This window comes from Somniosus microcephalus, chromosome 13, assembly GCF_052327205.1.
Source record: "Somniosus microcephalus isolate GS21.2 chromosome 13, FLI_Smic_1.0, whole genome shotgun sequence".
Taxonomy (NCBI): domain Eukaryota; kingdom Metazoa; phylum Chordata; class Chondrichthyes; order Squaliformes; family Somniosidae; genus Somniosus; species Somniosus microcephalus.
The window spans coordinates 41,576,847-41,599,087 of NC_140999.1; the positions used below are offsets into that span (position 1 = coordinate 41,576,847).

At 43.4% G+C, this 22,241-nt stretch overlaps 1 protein-coding gene across 1 annotated transcript in view; it reads left to right on the forward strand.

Annotated features, from left to right (window-relative positions):
• LOC147108263 (G protein-coupled receptor 54-like) overlaps positions 1-20,698 on the forward strand; it is a 35,970-nt gene extending 15,272 nt beyond the window's left edge. Inside the window, exons 3-5 of the mRNA XM_086006034.1 lie at positions 17,265-17,400; positions 18,326-18,564; positions 20,342-20,698. Coding sequence (XP_085862160.1) covers positions 17,265-17,400; positions 18,326-18,564; positions 20,342-20,698 — 732 coding nt within the window. The remainder of the gene's footprint in view (positions 1-17,264; positions 17,401-18,325; positions 18,565-20,341) is intronic.
• The last annotated feature ends 1,543 nt before the right edge of the window (positions 20,699-22,241 follow it).

The following is a 22,241-nucleotide window of genomic DNA, read 5'->3' on the forward strand; positions in this document are numbered from 1 at the left end:
CTCAGTACTGCACTGGAGTGTCCGCCTAGATTTCATGCTCAAGTCTCTGGACTGGGACATGAACCCACAACCTTCTGACTCACAGGCAAGAATGCTACCACTTTCTCAGTACTCTCAGCGCCGAACGGGCAGTAATGGATCAGCTGCCTGTTTTACACACCGCCCCTTCTTCATTTCCAATCACTTCTGTGGAAACGATAATCTTGGCAGGTGTAAGATGGGCGGCTGATCCTCTAATGCCCAATTTCTGCTGGTGGTAAAAGTGAAAATTCGCCCCTAAATGTTGGATAAGGACTCAATCCTGCTTAAAACCTTTTTTTTAGATTTCAATAATTTATTCAGAATCACAAACCTCTTCTAAATGTCCTGAAGCTTTTTCTGTTGCTTTGGAGACATGTAGTTTACAACATTTTCTTTGATGGATATCCCATTGCTACTTCTTCATTCACTGTGTTCTTAGGATAAAAGCCTAATTATGGTTTACCATAGAATTCAGGCTTTTAAATCAGCTTTTAAATCTTATAAATGGCTTTTTTTTAATTACGAATGCATAATGGCTTTTTAACAGCTCCAATTAATGCTCTCTCCTACTGGGTTACTTTAAGGTAGAGGTGGACAAACTATGGGCCATTTGCAGCCCCCAAACCCTGGCAATCCAGCCCTTGAAGCTCAGACAACTCCTCCTCTGAAGGGCGAGTCTATTGTCATAATCAGGCTGGGCACAGAGGGCATAAGAACCTGTCAGTCCCACAGCTGTCATGATCCCATGATCGTGGCCCTTCCACATGGTCCGTTTTCACCTGGGACTATCCATCATCTACTACGATACCGATCTTCAGTTATACAGCACATGCATCCTGCCCATCACAATTTTTCTGTTATGTTCTGATACTGCACATAGTGTATACGTATAGGAACAGGAGGAGGTCATTCAGCCCCCAGAGGCCTGTTCCACCATTTAATGAGATCATGGCTAATCTGTGACCTAACTCCATATACCTGCCTTTGCCCCATATCCCTTAATACCTTTAGTTAACAAAAATCTATCAGTCTCAGATTTAAAATTAACAATTGACCTAGTATCAACTGCCATTTGCAAAAGAGAGTTCCAAACGTCTGTCAACCTTTGCATGTTTCCTAACTTCACCCCTGAAAGGCCTGGCTCTAACTTTTAGGCTCTCTTCCCTAGTCCTAGACTCCCCAACCAGCGGAAATAGTTTCTCTCTATCCACCCAATCAGTTCCCCTTAATATCTTGCAAACCTTGATCAAATCACCTTCTAAATTCCAAGGAATACAACCCTAGTTTGTGTAATCTCTCCTCGTAATTTAACCCTTGGAGTCTCGGTACCATTCTGGTAAATCTATGCTGCAGTCCCTCCAAAGTCAATGGGCTGGATTTTGATTGAGGAGGCGTGTAGGAGGTGGGACTACAACTTTCGGGGTTGTAGTCCCGCCTCCATTGAGTTGTGGCCAACCCACGCGATTTTCACTTGATTGACCTTGTTGAGCCCGCCCAGCGGGCTCAGCAGGCCAATTAAGGGCCACCCGGCAACAGGTGATGTCACAGATTGACATCTCATCAGCTGTCAAACACTGACAATCTGTACTCCAAGTTAATTCCTTCTTCTCAGGCTGATTTAGAGATCTTTCCAGAACAGAAAGCTGAATGCTGCAACTTTTGATAGCTCGCGGCCATTCTGCTTTCTGTGCCGGTGAAATGAGGGACTCCCGAGACCTGAAGGAAGGAAGGAAGGCTGTAAAGGTAAGTACATGTAAGTAAAACTTCTTTAAACACTTTACACACACCAAGCACACTTACCTCTGAACTCATGCACCCATCACTCACCTGAACACCGGACATCTCGAACCCTCCAAGCCCTTCAGCCCGACGGCCCGCCTCGCTAACTTGGCGTGATTTGGAGCCGTCGGGAATCCCACACTTCAGCAATAAAAATAGGGATTAGGCTAAACACTGCCTGTTTACTACCTGTTAACAGGCAGTTAATTGGCACTAATCCCCTTCTCGCCTCGGGGAGGCGGGTCCCAGCACAGGTCGGGTATCCGCCTCCTTTGAAACCGGCATGGAGGTGGGATGGGTTCGTGCCCCCCCGATTTTGAGATTTTAACCCCCTACACGCCTCCAATCCCACCTCCATGGCCCAATGAAAATCCTGCCCAATATATCCTTCCAAAGTCAATATCCTTCCTAAGATGTGGTGCCCAGAACTGAACACAGTACTCCAGGTGTGGTCAAACAGGGTTTTGTATCGCTGTAGCATAACTTTCACGCCCTTGTATTCTAGTCCTCTAGATATAAAGGTTAGCTTTCCATTAGCTTTTTTGATTATTTTTTGTACCTTTTCATGACATTTTAATGATCTATGTACATGGACCCCTAAGTCTCTTTGGACCTCCACCATTTCTAGCTTTTCACCATTGTTGTTGTTGTTTTGTTGTTGTTGTATTTAGAAAGTACTCTGATCTATCCTTTTTAGGTCCAAAGTGGATGATCTCACACTTGCTTCTATTGAAATCCATTTGCCACAGTTTTGCCTATTTGTTTAATCTATTAATATCTCTTTATAATTTTATGCTTCCATCTACACTGCTTACAATGCCACCTATCTTTGTGTCATCGGCAAACTTATGTGGCTCTCTATCCTATCATCTAAGCCGTTAATAAATATGGTGAATAGTTGAGGCCGCAACTGGTCACATCCTGCCAATTAGAGTACCTGCTCATTATCCCTATTCTCTGACAATCAGGTTTGTCAGGCATGACCTACCTATACAAATCCATACTGGCTCTCTCTGATCAGCTGAAAATTTTCAAGGCGTTCAGTCACTCTATCCTTAATTATACACTTTAGTTATTTCCTGGCTAACTGGTCTATAATTCCTTGGTTTCCCTCTCTCACCTTTCTTAAATAGCTGAGTGACATGCAATTTTCCAATCTAAAGGAACGGTTCTTGAAATAAGAGAACTTTCGAAGATTATAGTTAGGGCATCTGCAATGTTCTTAACTACTTCCTTTAAAATCCTGGGATGGAAACAATCTGATCCTGGCGATTTGTCACTCTTTATTGTCATTATTTTCTTTATTACTGTTATTTTGCTTATGTTAATTTTGGTGAGTCCCCGTATCTGATTCAATATTAGTTCCCTTGGGATGTTTGGCATGCTTTACTGTAAATACCGATGCAAAGTAATTATTCAACATGTCCGCCATTTCCTTATTTTCATCCATATAATAGCAGTTTTCAAGGGGCCCACATTGCTCTTGACCACCCTCTTTTTTTCTACTATACAGTAATTGAAAAAATTCTTTGTGTTGATTTTGATATCCTTTGCAAGTTTCTTTTCATATTCCCTTTTTGTAGCTCTTTGATCTGTTTTGTCACCTTTTGTTGTTCTTTGTATATCTCCCAGTTGCCAGGATCTGTGCTATTTTTTGCATTTTTTAAAATGCTTTTTCTTTTAGTTTTCTGCCTCCCTTACCAATTTTCCAATTCCAATTCCAATTCAAATGCTTTATTGGCATGAAAGTTTACAGAGAACCATATTGCCAAAGCTTACATAGCAAAAAGGTACAGTTTTCCAACATTCTGTAGGTGTCAATCGATTTGACATTTGTTGGGTACATACAATATTACTTTTAACAATATTAATTTTAAACAGTCTTACTTTTAAACAGTCCTCAGGTTGTGACATGTTGTTACATATTTGGCCCCAAGGTATGGTCTGTCTCCTTCTCCCAGGACTAATCTCAATTTTGACAGGTCATCCAATTCCTTGAAATCTGGGGTTGTTTGGCTTAGCTTGTTGAATAATATGTTTCTTGATGTGTTGAATTTTTCGCATTTTAGGAGGAAATGCATTTCTGTTTCAACCTCGCCGGCCAGACATTGATCGCATATTCTATTCTCTCTAGGCTGCCAGGATTTCTTGTATCTGCCTTTTTCAATTTCCAGTTGGTGGTCGCTTAGTCTGTACCTGGTGAGGGTCTGTCTCTGTTTTGTGTCTCTGATGGTCGTGAGGTAGTCTGCCAGTTTATAATCTCTTTTTAGGGCCCGGTAACATTCTAATCTGCTTTGGCTTTCGGTTACTTTGTTCCAATGTTCCAGGTAGGTTTCTTTGCATTGTTTAATGATTTGGTTCACTCGGATTGGTGTTTGGACGGCTGTGTTGGTCTGGGGCTGGTCAGGGTCTGGCTGAGTACTTAGTTTCAGTAGCAGCTGACTCAGGGGACTCTTTTCTGGGTTTAGCTCTTGGGTCTGAAAGGCTTTGAAATGAAGGGTGTCTGGGGAGCTAGATTTGAGGTGATTTAGGAAGTTTAGTGCTCGTTTTTGGATGTTTATTATCAGTGGGTATCTGCCTAGTTCGGCTCTGCATGCATTTGTTGGCGTTTTTCTTTGGGTGCGAAGGATGCTTCGGCAGAATTCTGCATGTAGGGCTTCTATTGTGTGTTTTTCCCATTTAGTGTAGCTCTGTTGTCGTCCATGGCTGTTTTTTTTAGCAAGTAGACCTCTTGCCCCTTGGGGGTATAAACTGGTTCTGTATCACGCTAAAAAAAAATTTGAACACCTCCCACTGATCTTCTGTCGATTTACCCATTAACAGATTTGCCCAGTTTACTGTGGACAGCCTCTGTTTCATCCCGTTGAAGTCAGCTTTATCTAAATTTAGAATCTTAAAAGCCGTTTCGCATTTCTCCCTTTCAAATACAACGTTGAACTCGATCGTATTATGATCATTATTAGATAAATATTCATGCCCCGTTAGACTGTTAACTAAATCTGGCTCATTACTCATTATTAAATCTAATATGGCCTGCCCCCTTGTTGGTTCTAGAACATATTGTTGCAGAAAACTGTCCTGAACACACACTCAAGAAACTTGCTGCCTTTCTTACACAAGCTTGTCTGCTTGTCCCAATCTACATGAAAGTTAAAATCCCCCATTAAAACCACTCTGCCTTTGTTACATGCTATGGGGTTATAAGAACAAAAACAGAGCATTTTATTTAAGTGCTGTGTATTTGTGATCTGTGAGAGTTAAGTATGAGAAACAACTTCATGAGCAAGTGTTCCTCATCTTTGAAAAAAATATCTTAGAGGGGATCTTATAAAAATATAAGATACTTAACAAGGTGAAGGAAGTGAACCCTAAAAAATACTTTCAGGTACTCCAGTGTAGAAGGACAAGAGGGCATAGGGTCGTGAAGCAGAATTTTAGAATAGACATCAGGTAATATTTCTTTACACAGAGAATGATCAACAGCTGGAATGGGTTGAGCCAGGACATCAGACTCATGTATTCAAATTGTGTTCAAATCCTTCCATGTCCTCGCCCCTCCTCCAGCCCTACAACCCTTCGAGGGCTCTGTGTTCTTCCAATTCTGGCCTGTCGTGCATCCCCAATTTCCTTCGCCCCACCCTTGGTGGCTGTGCCTTCAGCTGTCTAGGACCGAAGCTCTGGAATTCCCTCCCTAAACCTCTCCTCCTATCTACTTTTCTCCCCTCCTTTAAGACGCTACTTTAAACCTACCTCTTTGACCAAGCATTTGATCACCGGTCCTAATACCTCCTTATATGGTTCGGTGTCAAATTTTGTCTGATAACGCTCTTATGCAGTGCCTTGGGATGTTTTACTACGTTAAAGGCGCAATATAAATTCAAGTTGTTGTCGTAAGAAACAGCTCGATGTTGTAATGAAGATAGGTTAGAGTTGGTATTCTGGAAAGGAAATATCAGAATGGGTTGAGGGCCTTTTTCATTTCAAGCTATCTTGTGATCCCTTTTTGATTGGAGTCTGTATGTGAGCTTGTTTGTTACAAAAATAATAACTATCACAAAATTAATAATTACTAACTCCTCCCCCAGAATTCCTGAATTGAGTAAGCCAAATAACGTCAAAAGGAATGTGTTTACTGGCAGACTTTTCCCACTGTGGCCAGACTCTAGTTCTGATGAGTAGCTGCTAACTGTAAAATCTTCAAGTAAATTTTTGCAAAAATACATTACATCAGTCTCACAGAATCAATTTTAGTTTTTCTTTGAGCTGTAGAAATCTGGCTGATGTATTGTATGATCTGTTCTTCTATCTCCTTGTGCACCCGTTACTAGTGAATAGAAGTGTGCAAAGGGATGGATGTGTCATAACAGATAATTACACAGGCATTTTAAATATCATGCTTAATCACAACTGCCAAAAATATGTTTTAAAGTGATGAACCAACTATGAACATTATAACTGACCCTTTTTTTGTATGTGTATGTATGTATGTGTGTGGTGCAGGAACAGTGATTTATTCACCATAGCCAGTCTGTGTTTGGATTAACAGCAGACCCTTTTGTACCTTCAGCATCTTTCTGAATAGTGATGGATCCCACGCAATTTGCACTGTACAAAATCTGCACACTAATTTGTGACAGTATAATTGGCAAATTTTCCTTTTGTGCCTGTTATAACGTAAGTACTTACTGAGCACAGCAGCTAAATTGTTTAATATGAGTTAGTCAGTAATGGGATAATTAATTAATATCCTGCCATACAGGATAGTTAAACAGCCTGAAAAAAGGGTAAAAACCTTGGTAATAAATGGATGTGAAATTATGAATTTATCCCTTGTCAATCAATCATACAGACATTACATAAGAACATAAGAAGTAGGAGCAGGAGTAGGCCACACGGCCCTTTGGGCCTGCTCCGCCATTCAATAGGATCATGGCTGATCCGAACTTAGACTCACGTCCACTTCCCTGCCCTCTCCCCGTAACCCCTTATTCCCTTATCAGCTAGGAAACTGTCCATCTCCGTTTTAAATTTATCTAATGTCGCAGCTTCCACAACTCTTTGAGGCAGCAAATTCCATAGATTCACCACCCTCTGAGTGAAGAAGTTTCTCCTCATCTCAGTTTTGAAAGAGCAGCCCCTTATTCTAAGACTATGCCCCCTAGTTCTAGTCTCACCCATCAGTGGAAACATCCTCACCGCATCCACCCGATCAAGCCCCCTCACAATCTTATATGTTTTGATAAGATCACCTCTCATTCTTCTGAATTCCAATGAGTAGAGGCCCAATCTACTCAACCTTTCCTCATAAGTCAACCCCCTCATCTCCGGAATCAACCGAGTGAACCTTCTCTGAACTGCCTCAAGAGCAAGTATATCTTTTCTTAAATATGGAAACCAAAACTGTACGCAGTATTCCAGGTGTGGCCTCACCAGTACCCTGTATAACTGCAGCATGACTTCCCTGCTTTTATACTCCATCCCCCTTACAATAAAAGCCAAGATTCCATTGGCCTTCCTGATCACCTGCTGTACCTGCATACTAACCTTCTGTGTTTCATGCACCAGGACCCCCAGATCCCTTTGTACTGTAGCACTTTGCAGTTTCTCTCCATTTAGATAATAACTTGCTCTTTGATTTTTTTCTGCCAAAGTGCATAACCTCACACTTTCCAACATTATATTCCATCTGCCAAATTTTTGCCCACTCACTTAGCCTGTCTATGTCCTTTTGCAGGTTTTTTATGTCCTCCTCACTCACTTCTTTCCCTCCCATCTTTGTATCGTCGGCGAACTTGGATACGTTGCACTCGGTCCCTTCCTCCAAATCGTTAATATAGATTGTAAAGAGTTGGGGTCCCAGCGCTGACCCCTGCGGAACACCACTAGTTACTGATTGCCAACCCGAGAATGAACCATTTATCCCAACTCTCTGTTTTCTGTTAGATAGCCAATCTTCCACCCATGCCAGTATATTGCCCCCAATCCCGTGATTTTTTAATCTTGTGCAGTAATCTTTTGTGTGGCACCTTGTCAAATGCCTTTTGGAAGTCCAAATACACCACATCCACTGGCTCCCCTTTATCCACCCTGTTTGTTACGTCCTCAAAGAATTCAAGCAAATTTGTCAAACATGACTTCCCCTTCGTAAAACCATGCTGACTCTGTCCGACTAAATTATGCTTATCCAAATGTCCTGTTACTGCTTCCTTAATAATGGACTCCAACATTTTACCAACCAAAGATGTTAGGCTAACTGGTCTATAATTTTCAGCCTTTTGTCTGCCTCCCTATTTAAATAAGGGCATTACAGTAGCAGTTTTCCAATCTGCTGGGACCTTTCCTGAATCCAGGGAGTTTTGGAAAATTACCACCAATGCATCCACAATCCCTACTGCTACTTCTCTCAAGACCCTAGGATGTAAGCCATCAGGTCCCGGGGATTTATCCGCCTTTAGTTCCATTATCTTACCGAGTACCACCTCCTTAGTGATTTTAATCGTGTTTAGCTCCTCCCCCCCTATAGCCCCCTGTTTGTCCAGTGTTGGGATAGTTTTAGTGTCATCTACTGTAAAGACTGATACAAAATATTTTTTCAGCGTTTTTGCCATCTCCATGTTCCCCACCACTAATTTCCCGGTCTCGTCCTCTAAGGGACCAACATTAACTTTAGCCACCCTTTTTCTTTTTATATAACTGTAGAAACTCTTGCTATCTGTTTTTATATTTTTTGCTAGTTTACTTTCATAATCTATCTTTCCTTTCTTAATTAATCTTTTAGTTATTCTTTGCTGGCTTTTAAATGCTTCCCAATCTTCTATCCTCCCACTAGATTTGGCTACTTTATATGCCCTTGTTTTCAGTCGGATACTATCCTTTATTACTCTACTTAGCCACGGGTGGCTGTCTTTTCTTTTACGCCCCTTTTTCCTCACTGGAATATATTTTTCTTGTAAGTTGTGAAATATCTCCTTGAATGTACACCACTGCTCATCTACCGTCTTACACTTTAATCTATTTTCCCAGTCCACTTTAGTCAACTCTGCTCTCATACCTTCATAGTCTCCTTTATTTAAGCTTAGTACACTGGTTTGAGATCCAACTCTCTCACCCTCCAACTGAATTTGGAATTCAACCATGTTATGGTCACTCATTCCAAGGGGATCCTTTACTAGGACATTTTTATTAATCCTGTCTCATTACACAGGACCAGATCTAAGATTGCCTGCCCCCTGGTTGGTTCAGTTACATACTGCTCAAGGAACCCGTCCCTAATGCACTCTATGAACTCTTCCTCAAGGCTGCCCTGCCCAATTTGATTTGTCCAGTCAATATGAAAGTTAAAATCCCCCATGATTATAGCTGTTCCCTTATTACAAGCCCCAACTATTTCCTGATTTATACTCCGACCAACAGAGTTGCAACAGTTAGGAGGCCTATAGACTACGCCCACTAGTGACTTTTTCCCCTTATTATTCCTTATCTCCACCCAAACTGTTTCACTATCCTGATCCTTTGACCCAATATCATTTCTCACTATTGCAGTGATTCCATCCTTTATTAACATAGCCACCCCATCATCCTTTTGTTCCTGTCTGTCATTCCTAATTGTCAAATACCCCTGGATGTTTAGTTCCCAGTCATGGTCACCTTGCAGCCATGTTTCTGTAATGGCCACCAGATCATACTCATGTGTAGTTATTTGTACCGTCAACTCGTCTATTTTGTTACGAATGCTGCGTGCATTCAGATAAAGGACTTTTAAATATGTTTTGTGACAATTTATTCCTGCTTTTACCCCCTTTACTACTCTACCTTTATCTTTATACATTCTGTCCCTTCCTGACTCGCTCTGGTTTTTAATTCCCCCACTGCTACCTTGCTCTATTGCCTTCTCCGCTGACATTTTTATTTTTTGCTCTTTTGAAACCTCCCCCCCCACTAATTAGTTTAAAGCCCTCTTTACAGCCCTAGTTATTCGATTTGCCAGGATTCTAGTCCCAGCACTGGCCAAGTGAAGTCCATCCCAACGGAACAGCTCTCTCCTGTCCCAGTACTGGTGCCAGTGTCCCAAGAAACAAAACCCATTTCTCCCACACCACTCTTTGAGCCACGCATTTAACTCTTTGATTTTATTTACCCTAGCCAAATTTGCTTGTGGCTCAGGTAGTCATCCAGAGATTATTACCCTTGTGGTCCTGCTTTTTAATTTGGCCCCTAGCTACTCATACTCCCTCAGCAGAACCTCTTTCCTTGTCCTATCTATGTCGTTGGTACCAACATGGACCACGACAATTGGATCCTCCCCCTCCCACTCCAAGTTTCTCTCCAGCCCAGAGGAGATGTCATTAACCCTGGCACCGGGCAGGCAACACAGCCTTCGGGACTCTCGCTCTCGGCTGCAAAGAACCCTATCTATCCCCCTAATGATACTATCCCCTACCATTACAACATTGCTTTTTACTCCCCCGACTTGAATGGCCCCTCATTCCACAGTGCTGTGGCCAGATTGCTCATCCTCCCTGCAGTCCCTGTTCCTGTCCTCACAGGGAGTAAGAGCCTCGAACCTGTTGGACAAGAGCAAGGGCTGCGGCTCCTCCAACACCACCTCCTGGATCCCTGTACCTGCCTCACTCATAGTCACACCCTCCTGTCCCTGACCACAGAATACATCTGAATTAGTTAATCTAATTGGTGTGACTACTTCCTGGAACACAGAGTCCAGGTATCTCTCCCCCTCCCTGATGTGTCGCAGTGTTTGAAGCTCGGACTCCAGCTCATCAACGCGGAGCTGGAGTTCCTCGAGCAACCAACATTTACTGCAAATGTGATCACCGTGAGCATCAATGGTGTCCACCAGCTCCCACATGTTGCAGCAGTAACACATCACCTGCTCCGCCATTCTATGTAATTAATTAAATTTATTATTATTATTTTTAAATACCCACTGCCCCGATTCTAGATGATGAATATCACACCTCTATTTAATTGAACTTACCAACTTATAAAGGTTTAAAAGGGAAGGAAAAGTACTCACCAACCAACCAATCACCTACCAGCTTGGCTGTGATGTCACTTTTGAATTCTGACCTCCCTTTGGAATGTTGCCTGTGGAGCCTGGTTAGACTGCCTCGCCTCGCCGCTCCGACTCGACACCCGCTGCTGCTCCCGGCTGCCTCGACTGGGCCTCGCCTTGCTGCTCCACCTCTGTGATGTCTGCTAATCCTGAGACTGGCAGGAAAAACAAGACAAAAACAAAACAAAAAACAGCACCTAACACCCCACTTACCCTAACTCTCTCACTTACCCAAACTCTCAAACGGCACTCTCTGCTGCTAACAACACATTCTTCTTGTCTCGCTCTCATATGAAAATCATAAAGACAAAGGAAGTGTAATATTTTGGATGCTACAGGATTTAATTTTGTCTTCTAGCATTGTGGTTAATGTGTTTAGGCAAGCTACATAAATGCTGTAGTCAAACCATTTATGTTAAAATATAGCAGAGAGGAATTTTACAGTACACAATAGCAAAATACTGTGGATGCTGGAAATCTGAAACAACAACAGAAAATGCTGGAAACACTCAGCAGGTCAGGCAGCATCATGGAGAGAGAAACAGAGTTAACATTTCAGGTCAATGACCCTTCGTCAGAATTGGAAAAAGTTGGAGAAGTATCAGATTTTTAAGCAAGTGTAGGGCAGGGAAAGAGAGGAGGGGAGGAAAGAACAAAGGGAAGGTCTGTGATAGGATGGAAGGCAGGAGGGATTAAAAGACAAAAGGGATGACGGTGCAAGGGAAAAGGAGTTGATAATGCGACAAGTTAAGAAGCAAAAGATGACTCTAGATGAGGTGTAAATGGCAATGGCAGAATCATCAACAGCTGCTATGTGAGAGAGAAAAGAAAACATAGGGGCCGAGGTTATAGTCTGAAATTGTTGAACTCAATGTTGAGTCCAGAATGCTGTAAAGTGCCTAATCAAAAGCTATACCTTAGACTGGGTATTATGTAATGAGAAAGGATTAATTAGCAATCTTGTTGTACGAGGCCCCTTGGGTCGGAGCGATCATAATATGATCGAATTCTTCATTAAGATGGAGAATGAAGTAGTTGACTCGGAGACTAGGGTCCTAAATTTAAATAAAGGAAACTACGATGGTCTGAAGAGCGAGTTGGGTAGGATTGATTGGAGAATGTCACTCAAAGGGTTGACGGTGGATAGGCAATGGCAAACATTCAAAGACCGAATGGATGAACTACAGAATTTGTTCATCCCAGTTTGGCATAAAAATAAAACAAAAAAGGTGACTCAACCATGGCTAACAAGGGAAATTAGGGATAGCATAAGATCCAAGGAGAGGACATATAAATTGGCCAGAAAAAGCAATAATCCTGAGGATTGGGAGCAGTTTAGGATTCAACAAAGGAGGACAAAAGGATTAATTAAGAAGGGGCAAATAGAATATGAGAGTAAGCTTTCAGGGAACATAAAAACTGACTGTAAAAGCTTTTATAGATATGTGAAGAGAAAAAGATTGGTGAAGTCAAGCAGTCAGAATCAGGGGAATTTATAATGGGGAACAAAGAAATGGCAGACCAACTAAATACATATTTTGGTACTGTCTTCACAAAAGAGGACACAAATAACCTCCCAGAGATGCCGGGGAACATAGGGTCTGATGAAAGGATGGAACTGAAAGAAATCAGTATTTGTAGGGAAATGGTGTTAGGAAAATTGATGGGACTGAAGGCCGATAAATCCCCAGGGCCTGATAATCTACATCCTAGGGTACTTAAGGTAGTGGCCCTAGAAATAGTAGATGCATTGCCGGTCATCTTCCAGAACTCGATAGACTCTGGAACAGTACCCATGGATTGGAGGGTAGCTAATGTTACCCCACTATTCAAAAAAGGTGGTAGAGAAAAAGCGGGGAATCAGTAGTGGGGAAAATGCTAGAGTCCATTATAAAAGATGTAACAGCAGAGCGCTTGGAAAGCAGCGACAGGATCGGACAAAGTCAACATGGATTTACAAAAGGTAAATCGTGCTTGACTAATCTACTGGAATTTTTTGAGGATGTAACTGGTAAAATAGATAAGGGAGAACCAGTGGATGTGGTGTATTTGGACAAGAGATTAGCGTGCAAAATTAAGGCACATGGGAATGGGGGCAAGGTATTTACTTGGATAGAGAACTGGTTGGCGGATAGAAAGCAGAGAGTTGGAATAAACGGGTTGTTTTCTGAGTGGCAGGCAGTGACTAGTGGGGTACCGCAAGGATTGGTCCTAGGACCCCAGCTGTTCACAATATACATTAATGATCTTGTCGAGGGAATTGGATGTAATATCTCCAAATTTGCAGACGACACAAAGCTGGGTGGGAGGGTATGCTGTGAGGAGGATGTCATGAAACTCCAGTACGATTTGGACAGGTTGGGTGATTGGGCAGAAACATGGCAAATGCACTATAATGTGGATAAATGTGAGGTTATCCACTTTGGTGGCAAAAACAGGAAGGCAGATTATTATTTGAATGGCAATAGATTGGGAGAAGGGGAAGTGCAAAGAGACCTGAGTGTTCTTGTGCACCAGTCGCTGAAGGTAAGCATGCAGGTGCAGCAGGCGGTTAAGAAGGGAAATGGTATGTTGGCCTTCGTAGCAAGAGGGCTCGAGTACAGGAACAAGGATGTCTTGCTACAGTTGTACAGGGCCTTGGTGAGACCGCACCTTGAGTGTTGTGTGCAGTTTTGGTCACCTTATCTGATGAAGGACATTCTTGCCATGGAAGGAGTGCAGCGAAGATTCACCAGGCTGATACCTGGGATGGCAGGAATGACGTATGAGGAGAGATTGTGTCGATTGGGCTTATACTCACTGGAGTTTAGAAGATTGAGAGGGGATCTCATCGAAACCTATAAAATTCTGTCAGGTCTGGACAGACTAGATGCAGGAAGGATGTTTCCGATGGCCGGGGAGTCCAGAACCAGGGGTCATAGTCTAATGATAAGGGGTAAGCCATTTAGGACTGAAATGAGGAGGAATTTCTTCACCCAGAGAGTGGTGAACCTGTGGAATTCTCTGCCACAGAGGGCAGTGGAGGCCAGTTCATTAAATATATTCAAGAAGGAGTTGGATATATTTCTTAAGGCTAAAGGGATCAAGGGATATGGGGAGAAGGCAGGGACAGGGTACTGAATTTGGATGATCAGCCATGATCTCATTGAATGGCGGAGCAGGCTCGAAGGGCCGAATGGCCTACTCCTGCTCCTATCTTCTATGTTTCTATGTTTCTATGAGGTGCTGTTCCTCAAGCTTACGTTGAGCTTCGTTGGAATAGTGCAAGAGGCTGAGGATGGAGAGATCAGAGTGGGAGTGGAGCAGAGAATTAAAGTGACGGGAGACTGGAAGCTCGGGGTCACACTTGCGGACTGAACAGAGGTGTTCCACAAAGTGGTCACCCAATCTGCATTTGGTCTCCCCAATGTAGAGGAGACTACATCGTAAGCAGCAAATACAGTACATTAAATTGCAAGAAGTACAAGTAAATCGCTGTTTCACCTGGAAGGAGTGTTTGGGGCCCTGGACAGTGGGGAGGAGGGAAAAGGGCAGCTGTTGCATCTCCTGCATTTGCACAGGAAGGTGCTGGGGTGTTGGGGGTGATAGAGGAGTGGACCAGGGTGTCGCGGAGGGGGCATCCCTTCGGAATGCAGAAAATGTGGGGGGGGGGAGCTGAAGATGTGTTTGATGATGGGATCATGCTGGAGGTGGCGGAAGTGGCGGATGATGATCCGTTGAATGTGGAGGCTAGTGGGGTAAAAGGTGAGGACAAGGGGAACCCTATCATGGTTCTGGGAGGGAGGGGAAGGGGTGAGAGCAGAAGTGCGGGAAATGGAACGGATACGGTCGAAGGCCATGTCAACCACGGTAGAGGGGAATCCTTGGTTGAGGAAAAAGGTAGACATAGCGGAAACACTAGTATGGAAGATGGCATTGTCAGAACAGATGCGGCAGAGACGGAGAAACTGGGAGAATGGAATAGTGTCCTTCCAGGAAGCAGGGTGGGAGGAAGTGTAGTCCAGGTAGCTGTGGGAATCAGTGGGCTTATAGTGAATGTTTGTCGATAGCCTATCCCCAGAAATGGAGACAGAGAAGTCGAGGAAGGGAAGTGAAGAGTCGAAGATGGACCATGTGAAGGTGAGGGAAGGGTGGAAATTGGAAGCAAAGTGAATGAGATTTTCTAGTTCAGGACAAGAGCAGGAAACGGCACCAATACAGTCATCAATGTACTGGAAAAAGAGGTGAGGGAGGGGACCTGAGTAGGACTGGAACAAAGAATGTTCTACATATCCCATGAAAAGTCAGGCATAGCTAGGACCCAGGCGGGTTCCCACAGCAACATCTTTAATTTGGAGGAAGTGAGTGGAGTCAAAAGAGAAGTTGTTCAATGTGAGAACAAGTTCAGCCAGGCGAAGGAGGGTGGCAGTGGATGGGGACTGGTTGGGCCTCTGTTCAAGGAAGAAGCGGAGCGCCCTCAGGCCGTCCTGGCGAGGGATAGAGGTGTAGAGGGATTGGATGTCCATAGTGAAAAGGAGATGGTTGGGGCCAGGAAACTGGAAACTGTTAAAGTGGTGGAGGGCGTCGGAGGAGTCGCGAATGTAGGTGGGAAGAGACTGGACAAGGGCAGAAAAAATAGAGTCGAGATAGGAAGAAATCAGTTCCGTGGGGCAAGAACGATGGGTCTACCAGGGCAACCCTGTTTGTGGATCTTGGGAAGAAGGTAGAAGCAGGCTGTGCGGAGTTGGGGGCTATGAGGTTGATAGCCACGGAGGGAAGATCTCCAGAGGAGATGAGGTCAGTGACAGTCTTGGAAACAATGGCTTGATGTTTGGTAGTGGGGTCATGGTCCAGGGGGAGGTTGGAGGAGGTGTCAGAGTGTTGGAATTTTACAGTAATGCATTAACCAGTATACTACTGGAGGAAGTAAAGCATCAAAACGGGCCACATTTCTGAATGTGTGCTCCCAGCACAATGCCTCACTTGTCTGGATTGCATTTGGGAAATTGTGGGCATGCTCCCCTTGGTCTTCCATCTACTAATCTTAATGTATGGAAATCATGGGGAGTGTGCCCAGGATTTCTCAATATCCATTCCTGTGGGAAAGGCTCTGTGCCTGGAGTACATATTGCCCCATAGGGATAACTTTTATCCTTTGACTATCAGTGATATGTGGGTTCTGTCAATCATTGCAGCATGTGTTATTGCAATTGCAAAAAAGTGACAGTGGCTGAGAGTTGTCTCCCAGAGTAACACAACATGTAGCAGGAAGAGCTAGGAATGGTATTGAGGGACGCAGCGGAACATAGTGGCAGCTACTACTAATGGCCGTTGTGATTTCCTGGGGGAGTCGTGACCTACAGATTTCAGAACTGCTGTTCTACAGAATGTAAAACCACACCCTCTAGATCTCTTTACAGCTCCACTGGAGGAAGGGATAACAGATAAAGACAGTTCTTCAAAATTAGCAGTTGTAGCGCATGCGCGCTTTGTTGCCCGAAGAGGAAAATAAATTACTTATTGGTGTACAATCTGTATGTCTGCCCACTCTAGTGGATTGAGGAGTTCATCCAAACGTAGCTCATAGCTCCTAGCCTCTGCTGACATTCAAACCTAGGTTTCCTGAATTTGACATGCACTTGTACAGCTTATTTATGCCCCAAGAGATCTTGTGGTACTTTCTTTACCTGTTACTCCAGCCTCTAGTGGAACTATAAAGAGGCCCAGAGAACAGTGGTTTTCAAATCGGTAGATCGTGATCTCTCTCTCCCAGTTTCTAATCTCAGCTGGGTTAGTGGTAGGAAGGAGATCTATGCACATTGCAATAGCATCCCCTAAAGGTCATCTGGAGAGCAGCACCTGCTAGAGGCCGAACAATGCAAATAGCTCTCAGTAGTTCCTCCATGACTTAGTGAGTAGCTGAAGCCTACGGAGAAGGAATGTTCTAGGTTTGAACCTGGTCTATGTTTTCTTTGCTGATCTCGGCTAAGTGGTAGTGTGACAGCTACAATTTTCCTTAATGTCCCTGGGCTAGGGAGGGAAAAACCAACTAAGTTTCCTGCTTCTAACCACTGCCCTGCTAGAAAGTGGATGTTGGATGAGGACAGGGTTGGGCTTATTCGTGATACCCACCATGGTTGAATAACCTATCAACACTCACCGTCATGGCACACACAAATAATAAGCGCTTGATGCACATTACTGGAAGATTGCTGCTAAATTCTGGATGCAGGACTGGGTTATAGTCTTGGACAAATGATTACCTTGTGAATCTCAAGTTTGATTAGAATCATTCACTCACTGCCTTCATTCACTCAGCATTACACGATTCACATCTCAGTCCCATTGGTAAAAATGTTCTCTGTTTAGTTTATTTTTCAAAAGTATTTTTCAGTATTCTGTGTTATTGCAGGTATCAGTACAGGCAACGTGCGTTACACTGACTGCAATGAGTGTGGACAGGTGGTATGTGACAGTATATCCACTCAGATCCCTGAGGCAGAGAACACCCCGGGTTGCTATGGCCGTCAGTCTTGGGATATGGATTGGTAAGTGAAAAAGCCAAAACACTTAAAAGGCACTTTATTAATGGGAATATTTGGTTAGTATTTTTTCAGAGGACACTGATTCAGTCCTCAGAAATTGTGAAATATTTACTTTACAGGAAAGGACACTCACTGACAACAATAACAACTGGTTCACTAATGTACTTCAGGGAAGGAAACCTTCCACCCCATCATTTTAAATCACTAACTTAACAGTTAAAATGTAACTTAATCTTTTGCAACCAATATAAACAAGCATGGATGGTGAATCAATCTTTTCCCAAATCAAACAATTCAACACAACTTGCATTTCACTCCTAACAACCATGAAGCTCAGCATTAACCTTCTAGACACATCAGTCTAGATAAAATGTGTAATTAAATTGCAAAATAAGGTTATGTTTTGGTTATATTAGTCTTGCCCCACCATAAGAATATAAGAAATAAGAACATAAGAAATATGAGCAGGAGTAGGCCATACAGCCTCTCAAGCCTGCTCCGCCATTCAATAAGATCATGGCTGATCATAGGTGGCTGTGCCTTCACTCAACTGGACTTTATGCTCTGGAATTCCCTCCCTAAACCCATCCACCTTTCCAACTCCCTATCTTCCTTTAAAGCACTTCTTAAAGCTCACCTCTGTGAACAAGCTTTTGGTTAACCCCTCCTAATCTTTCCTTCCGTGGCTTGACATTCAATTTTCCTTTTGCCGTGTGAAGCACCTTGGAATATTCTTCTATGTTAAAGGCACAACATAAATGTAAGCTGTTGTTCCATTGATTCTATTGAATCATATTACCATTCCATATGCTTAAAATAATAATTGATTCATATCATGAAATGGGAATAATAACAATTGGAAACTTTGTAAAATGGGTATAAAGAATCCTTTTATATGAAATGATGATGGTCTTGTAATCTATTGCAGGTTCTTTTATTGTGTCCATACCGGTGGCTATGTATCAAAAGATACAAAATGGATACTGGTTTGGGCCCCAGGTCTATTGCAGCGAATCTTTTCCTTCTGCTTCCCATGAGAAGGCCTTCATTCTACATAACTTCCTAGCTGTCTACCTTCTGCCATTGGTCACGATCTGTGTGTCCTACACTGCCATGCTGCATCAGATGGGGCGACCATCTGTGGAACCCATCGACAATAACTACCAGGTAGATTTTACTTGTGTATACTGTATTAATTTAAAGGAAACTCTCTGTGCTCCAAGCTGCTTATAAATAATGCCACAGGAAATCTACTAGTTGAGTGAAGTAAAAATTTTTGATTAAATCTACGCTTGCAAATAACTTCCCGAGTGATCCAGTGAATTGTTATGACAATACATTACACCACAAAGAAATAAAGCATTGGTTAATGCATGTGATGTTGCGTATAGCAGGTTCCTGGTCTTGGCTTTGACATCAAATGGTGGCTTGCCATTTTCCTGTAGAGAGAGGAAGAATCTGACGGATAGCGGAGAATCAGGGAAAAAGAGGGGGAATTAGAAAGAGTTCAATACAGTGGAGGAAGGAGAAGTCAAGAAAAGTAGGGTTTTTTTTCATGTAACATTCACAGAAATTATTTTCTGTAAATTCATAATGATGAATATTATTTTAAGTTCAATTAGAGAAACAGACATAATGGCCTAGATTTTCCAATCACCATTATTTTAACACTTACATTAACTATCTATATATATAAAGCGGTTCTTCTGTCTGTCATTCCGTCTGTCTGTCTGTATTGAATAAACTCAAAAGTTATAGAGCGTACCTACACGTGTGTTACATCGAAAGAAAGCTTACGATTCCAGAACCGTCATAAGCGTATTTTACTTTTCGGTCGGACGAAAATTGTTCGCGCGTTATGCAAAAAACCTTCAAAATTAAACTCATTATCTGCTAATTAGCATTGATTGACTGACGTCAAGGTCAACCAATCCTGTGCCGTCACGATTGACCAATCCTACAGCTCAGTCGCCTGATGGTTGGCCAATCGCTGCATCTGTGGGCGGGACTAATGCTTTTCAACTCAGGCATCGGGCAGCCATTGCTTCACTACTTCCAGCTCAAAATCTGCTAATCCAGCTTCGAAAAAGTTAGTATCTCTTTTAAAAATAACATAACATTTACCAAAAACGTTTTATAAGTACTTTCACTTTCATCTTTGAAGCTATTAAAAGGTAGAAATGTTGCCCGGCAGCAGATTCACACAGGGACAGACAGACAGGCCCCAAAGCCTGGGACTCGATTTAAACCGCCCGGCCCAAAACAGCCCTGGCAAAGCCGGGCTCCCCCAGCTAGTTTAAAATAAATGGGTTAATGCCAGCGATAAAATATGTCTATCAGAACATCTAGGTTAATTATCTTTGAGTCCTGTCCTATTTTAAAAATAAATAAAGTAGAAATATTGTCATCTTGTTAAATTTCCTCTTTTGCTGCAGAGCTGACAGCGTCTTCAAAGAGTCAGTTTGGACTAAGGATGAAATTAGTTGCTTCCGAAATTTAAAAAAATCCAGGTTAGCCATAGGCAAGACAAGTTTACACTTTATTGGACAGGTTCTGTGACAGGCATGTGATCCTTCCCACCCTATTTTCCTCTCTGTGCTCTGCCTACACAATGCTTATGCCCAGGTGGTAAAGTTGAAAATTCACCCCACTGTGGAGTGAAGGGGGTGGCGAATGTTCTCTGGTGAGCAGCAGGACAAGGCTGATGGGGGACATGTGAGAATGAATGAATATTTTAGAGTTTTGCTGGATTGCCTTTGAGAGATCAGAGAGTATTTATGCAGAACTTTCCCTCCAGAAATTAAATACTGAGGTAGGGTCCATGATAGGTTAGATTGTACAGAGTCTTTGAAGGAATGGGCTTGATGGATTGAATAGCCTTTTTTCATTCCATGCTTTCGTATATGTTCATGTTTTTAACACAAACTACAACTCTATTTTGCAGGTGCAACTTCTTGCTGAAAGGTCAGAGGCCATGCGCACAAAGATCTCCAGGATGTTAGCAGTTATGGTCCTTCTCTTTGCCATCTGCTGGGGTCCCATCCAATTATACATTCTTTTCCAGTCTTTCCTTCCAAACTTTAACAGGAATTACTACACATACAAAGTCAAGATCTGGGCCCATTGCATGTCCTACACAAATTCCTCCATCAATCCCATAGTGTATGCATTCATGGGAGCCAACTTCAGAAAATCGTTCAAAAAGGCATTCCCATTCATCTTCAAACAGAGAGTTGGGAGCACAAACAGTGGAAATGCTGTTGGCAACACAGAGATGCATTTTGTTTCATCTGGAACATAAAAAAATTGTACATTTTGGAGTTTATACTTAAATATTCAAAATATTTGAGTTGATTTTAGGAGGGTATGATAGGGTGGCCTTGTATCAAATGTATGTTAGAATTCCATTCTGTTTGGCTAAGTGCCAGGCACCCATTGACTGAGTCCTTCATACTTTAGTTTATATGGGTGAGTAGTTGTTCCTACACACCCTGGAATGCCAGCAACACCTGTCTGTTTACACACTGAAAGACCATATTTATCATTCAAACTGTTAATGGGTTTTGAAAAACATTTTATTGTATAGATCCTCGCAACTTGGCTACCTTGATGGCTTAGGGACTAAGGCCTAGAAATTCAGTTGCGTTCGCCAGCCGTTAGCGCCTTAGGAGGGGTAGATCTCGCGCGCTAGGCACTTAGCGCCCGGGCGCAGGACGATCTGCGCCTACGCCCAACTTCAGTAGACATTTAGCGCCGGCGCAAAGTGTTTGCGCGCGCTCAGCTGCGCGCGCAACTTATGACGTCATTTCGTCGTGCAACGCCCTTTGTGTGCCCCAAACCGGAACTTCAGTCGCGCCCGCCCAATGTGGGCGTGGCGGTGTTAAGAACTGTGAAGTGGAACGCAGCAGAGGCCCTGCGGGCCTTGGGGAGCGCTAATTAAAGGGCACTTACACTGAACTATAAAGGCCAGCCATTTTGCTGCAATGACTTTTCTGCAACGGATTTCTGGACAGAGACCAAGGAAGAGACCTTACTGATTTGGCCCAACATAGGAGAGGTATTTTTGGCTTCTGGCCAGAGCTTGGAAATTTGCCTCATTGTGATTTCATTGTTTGCAAGTATATTATGGGGGCTGCATGGGGTTCCAACCCTCAGTTCCAGCATTATGTGCGAAGGGCTCGCAGACGCTGTGTGAGAGGGGCAGCCATGCCTAGACGCAGAGGGGGCATCAGGCGTCGGCAACGTAGGCCTTACCCACTCAGGGAATACCGCCAGCAGGTGTCCTATCTCACCATGACTGCCGCGCAGTGTGTTAAGAGGCTGCACTTCAGAAGGGAGGTGGTTGCAGAGATCTGCCAGCTGCTTCACAGAGATCTGCGTCCACAGCTGATGTGCAGGACGTCTCTGTCGGTGGAAGTGAAGGTCACGGTGGCTCTGAACTTTTATGCAAGCGGCTCCTTCCAAGCCGCTGCTGGGGACATAGCTAACATCTCCCAGTTCGCCGTGCATCGCTGCATCTGGCAGGTCACCGATGCCCTTTTCACAAGGAGACACCAATTCATCTCCTTCCCCATGACCCTAGAGAGGCAGGAGCAGCGTGCAGTCGGATTTGCGAGGATCGCCGACTTCCCCATGGTGCAGGGCGCCATTGACTGCACGCATGTGGCTTTGCGGGCACCTATCGACAATGCCGAGGATTACCGCAACCGGAAGGGCTACCATTCCCTCAATGTACAGCTGGTGTGTGACCACAGGCAGCGCATCCTAGCTGTCAATGCCCGCTTTCCAGGCAGCAGCCACGATGCATTTATCCTGCGCCAGACTACTGTGGCTGACATGTTCCA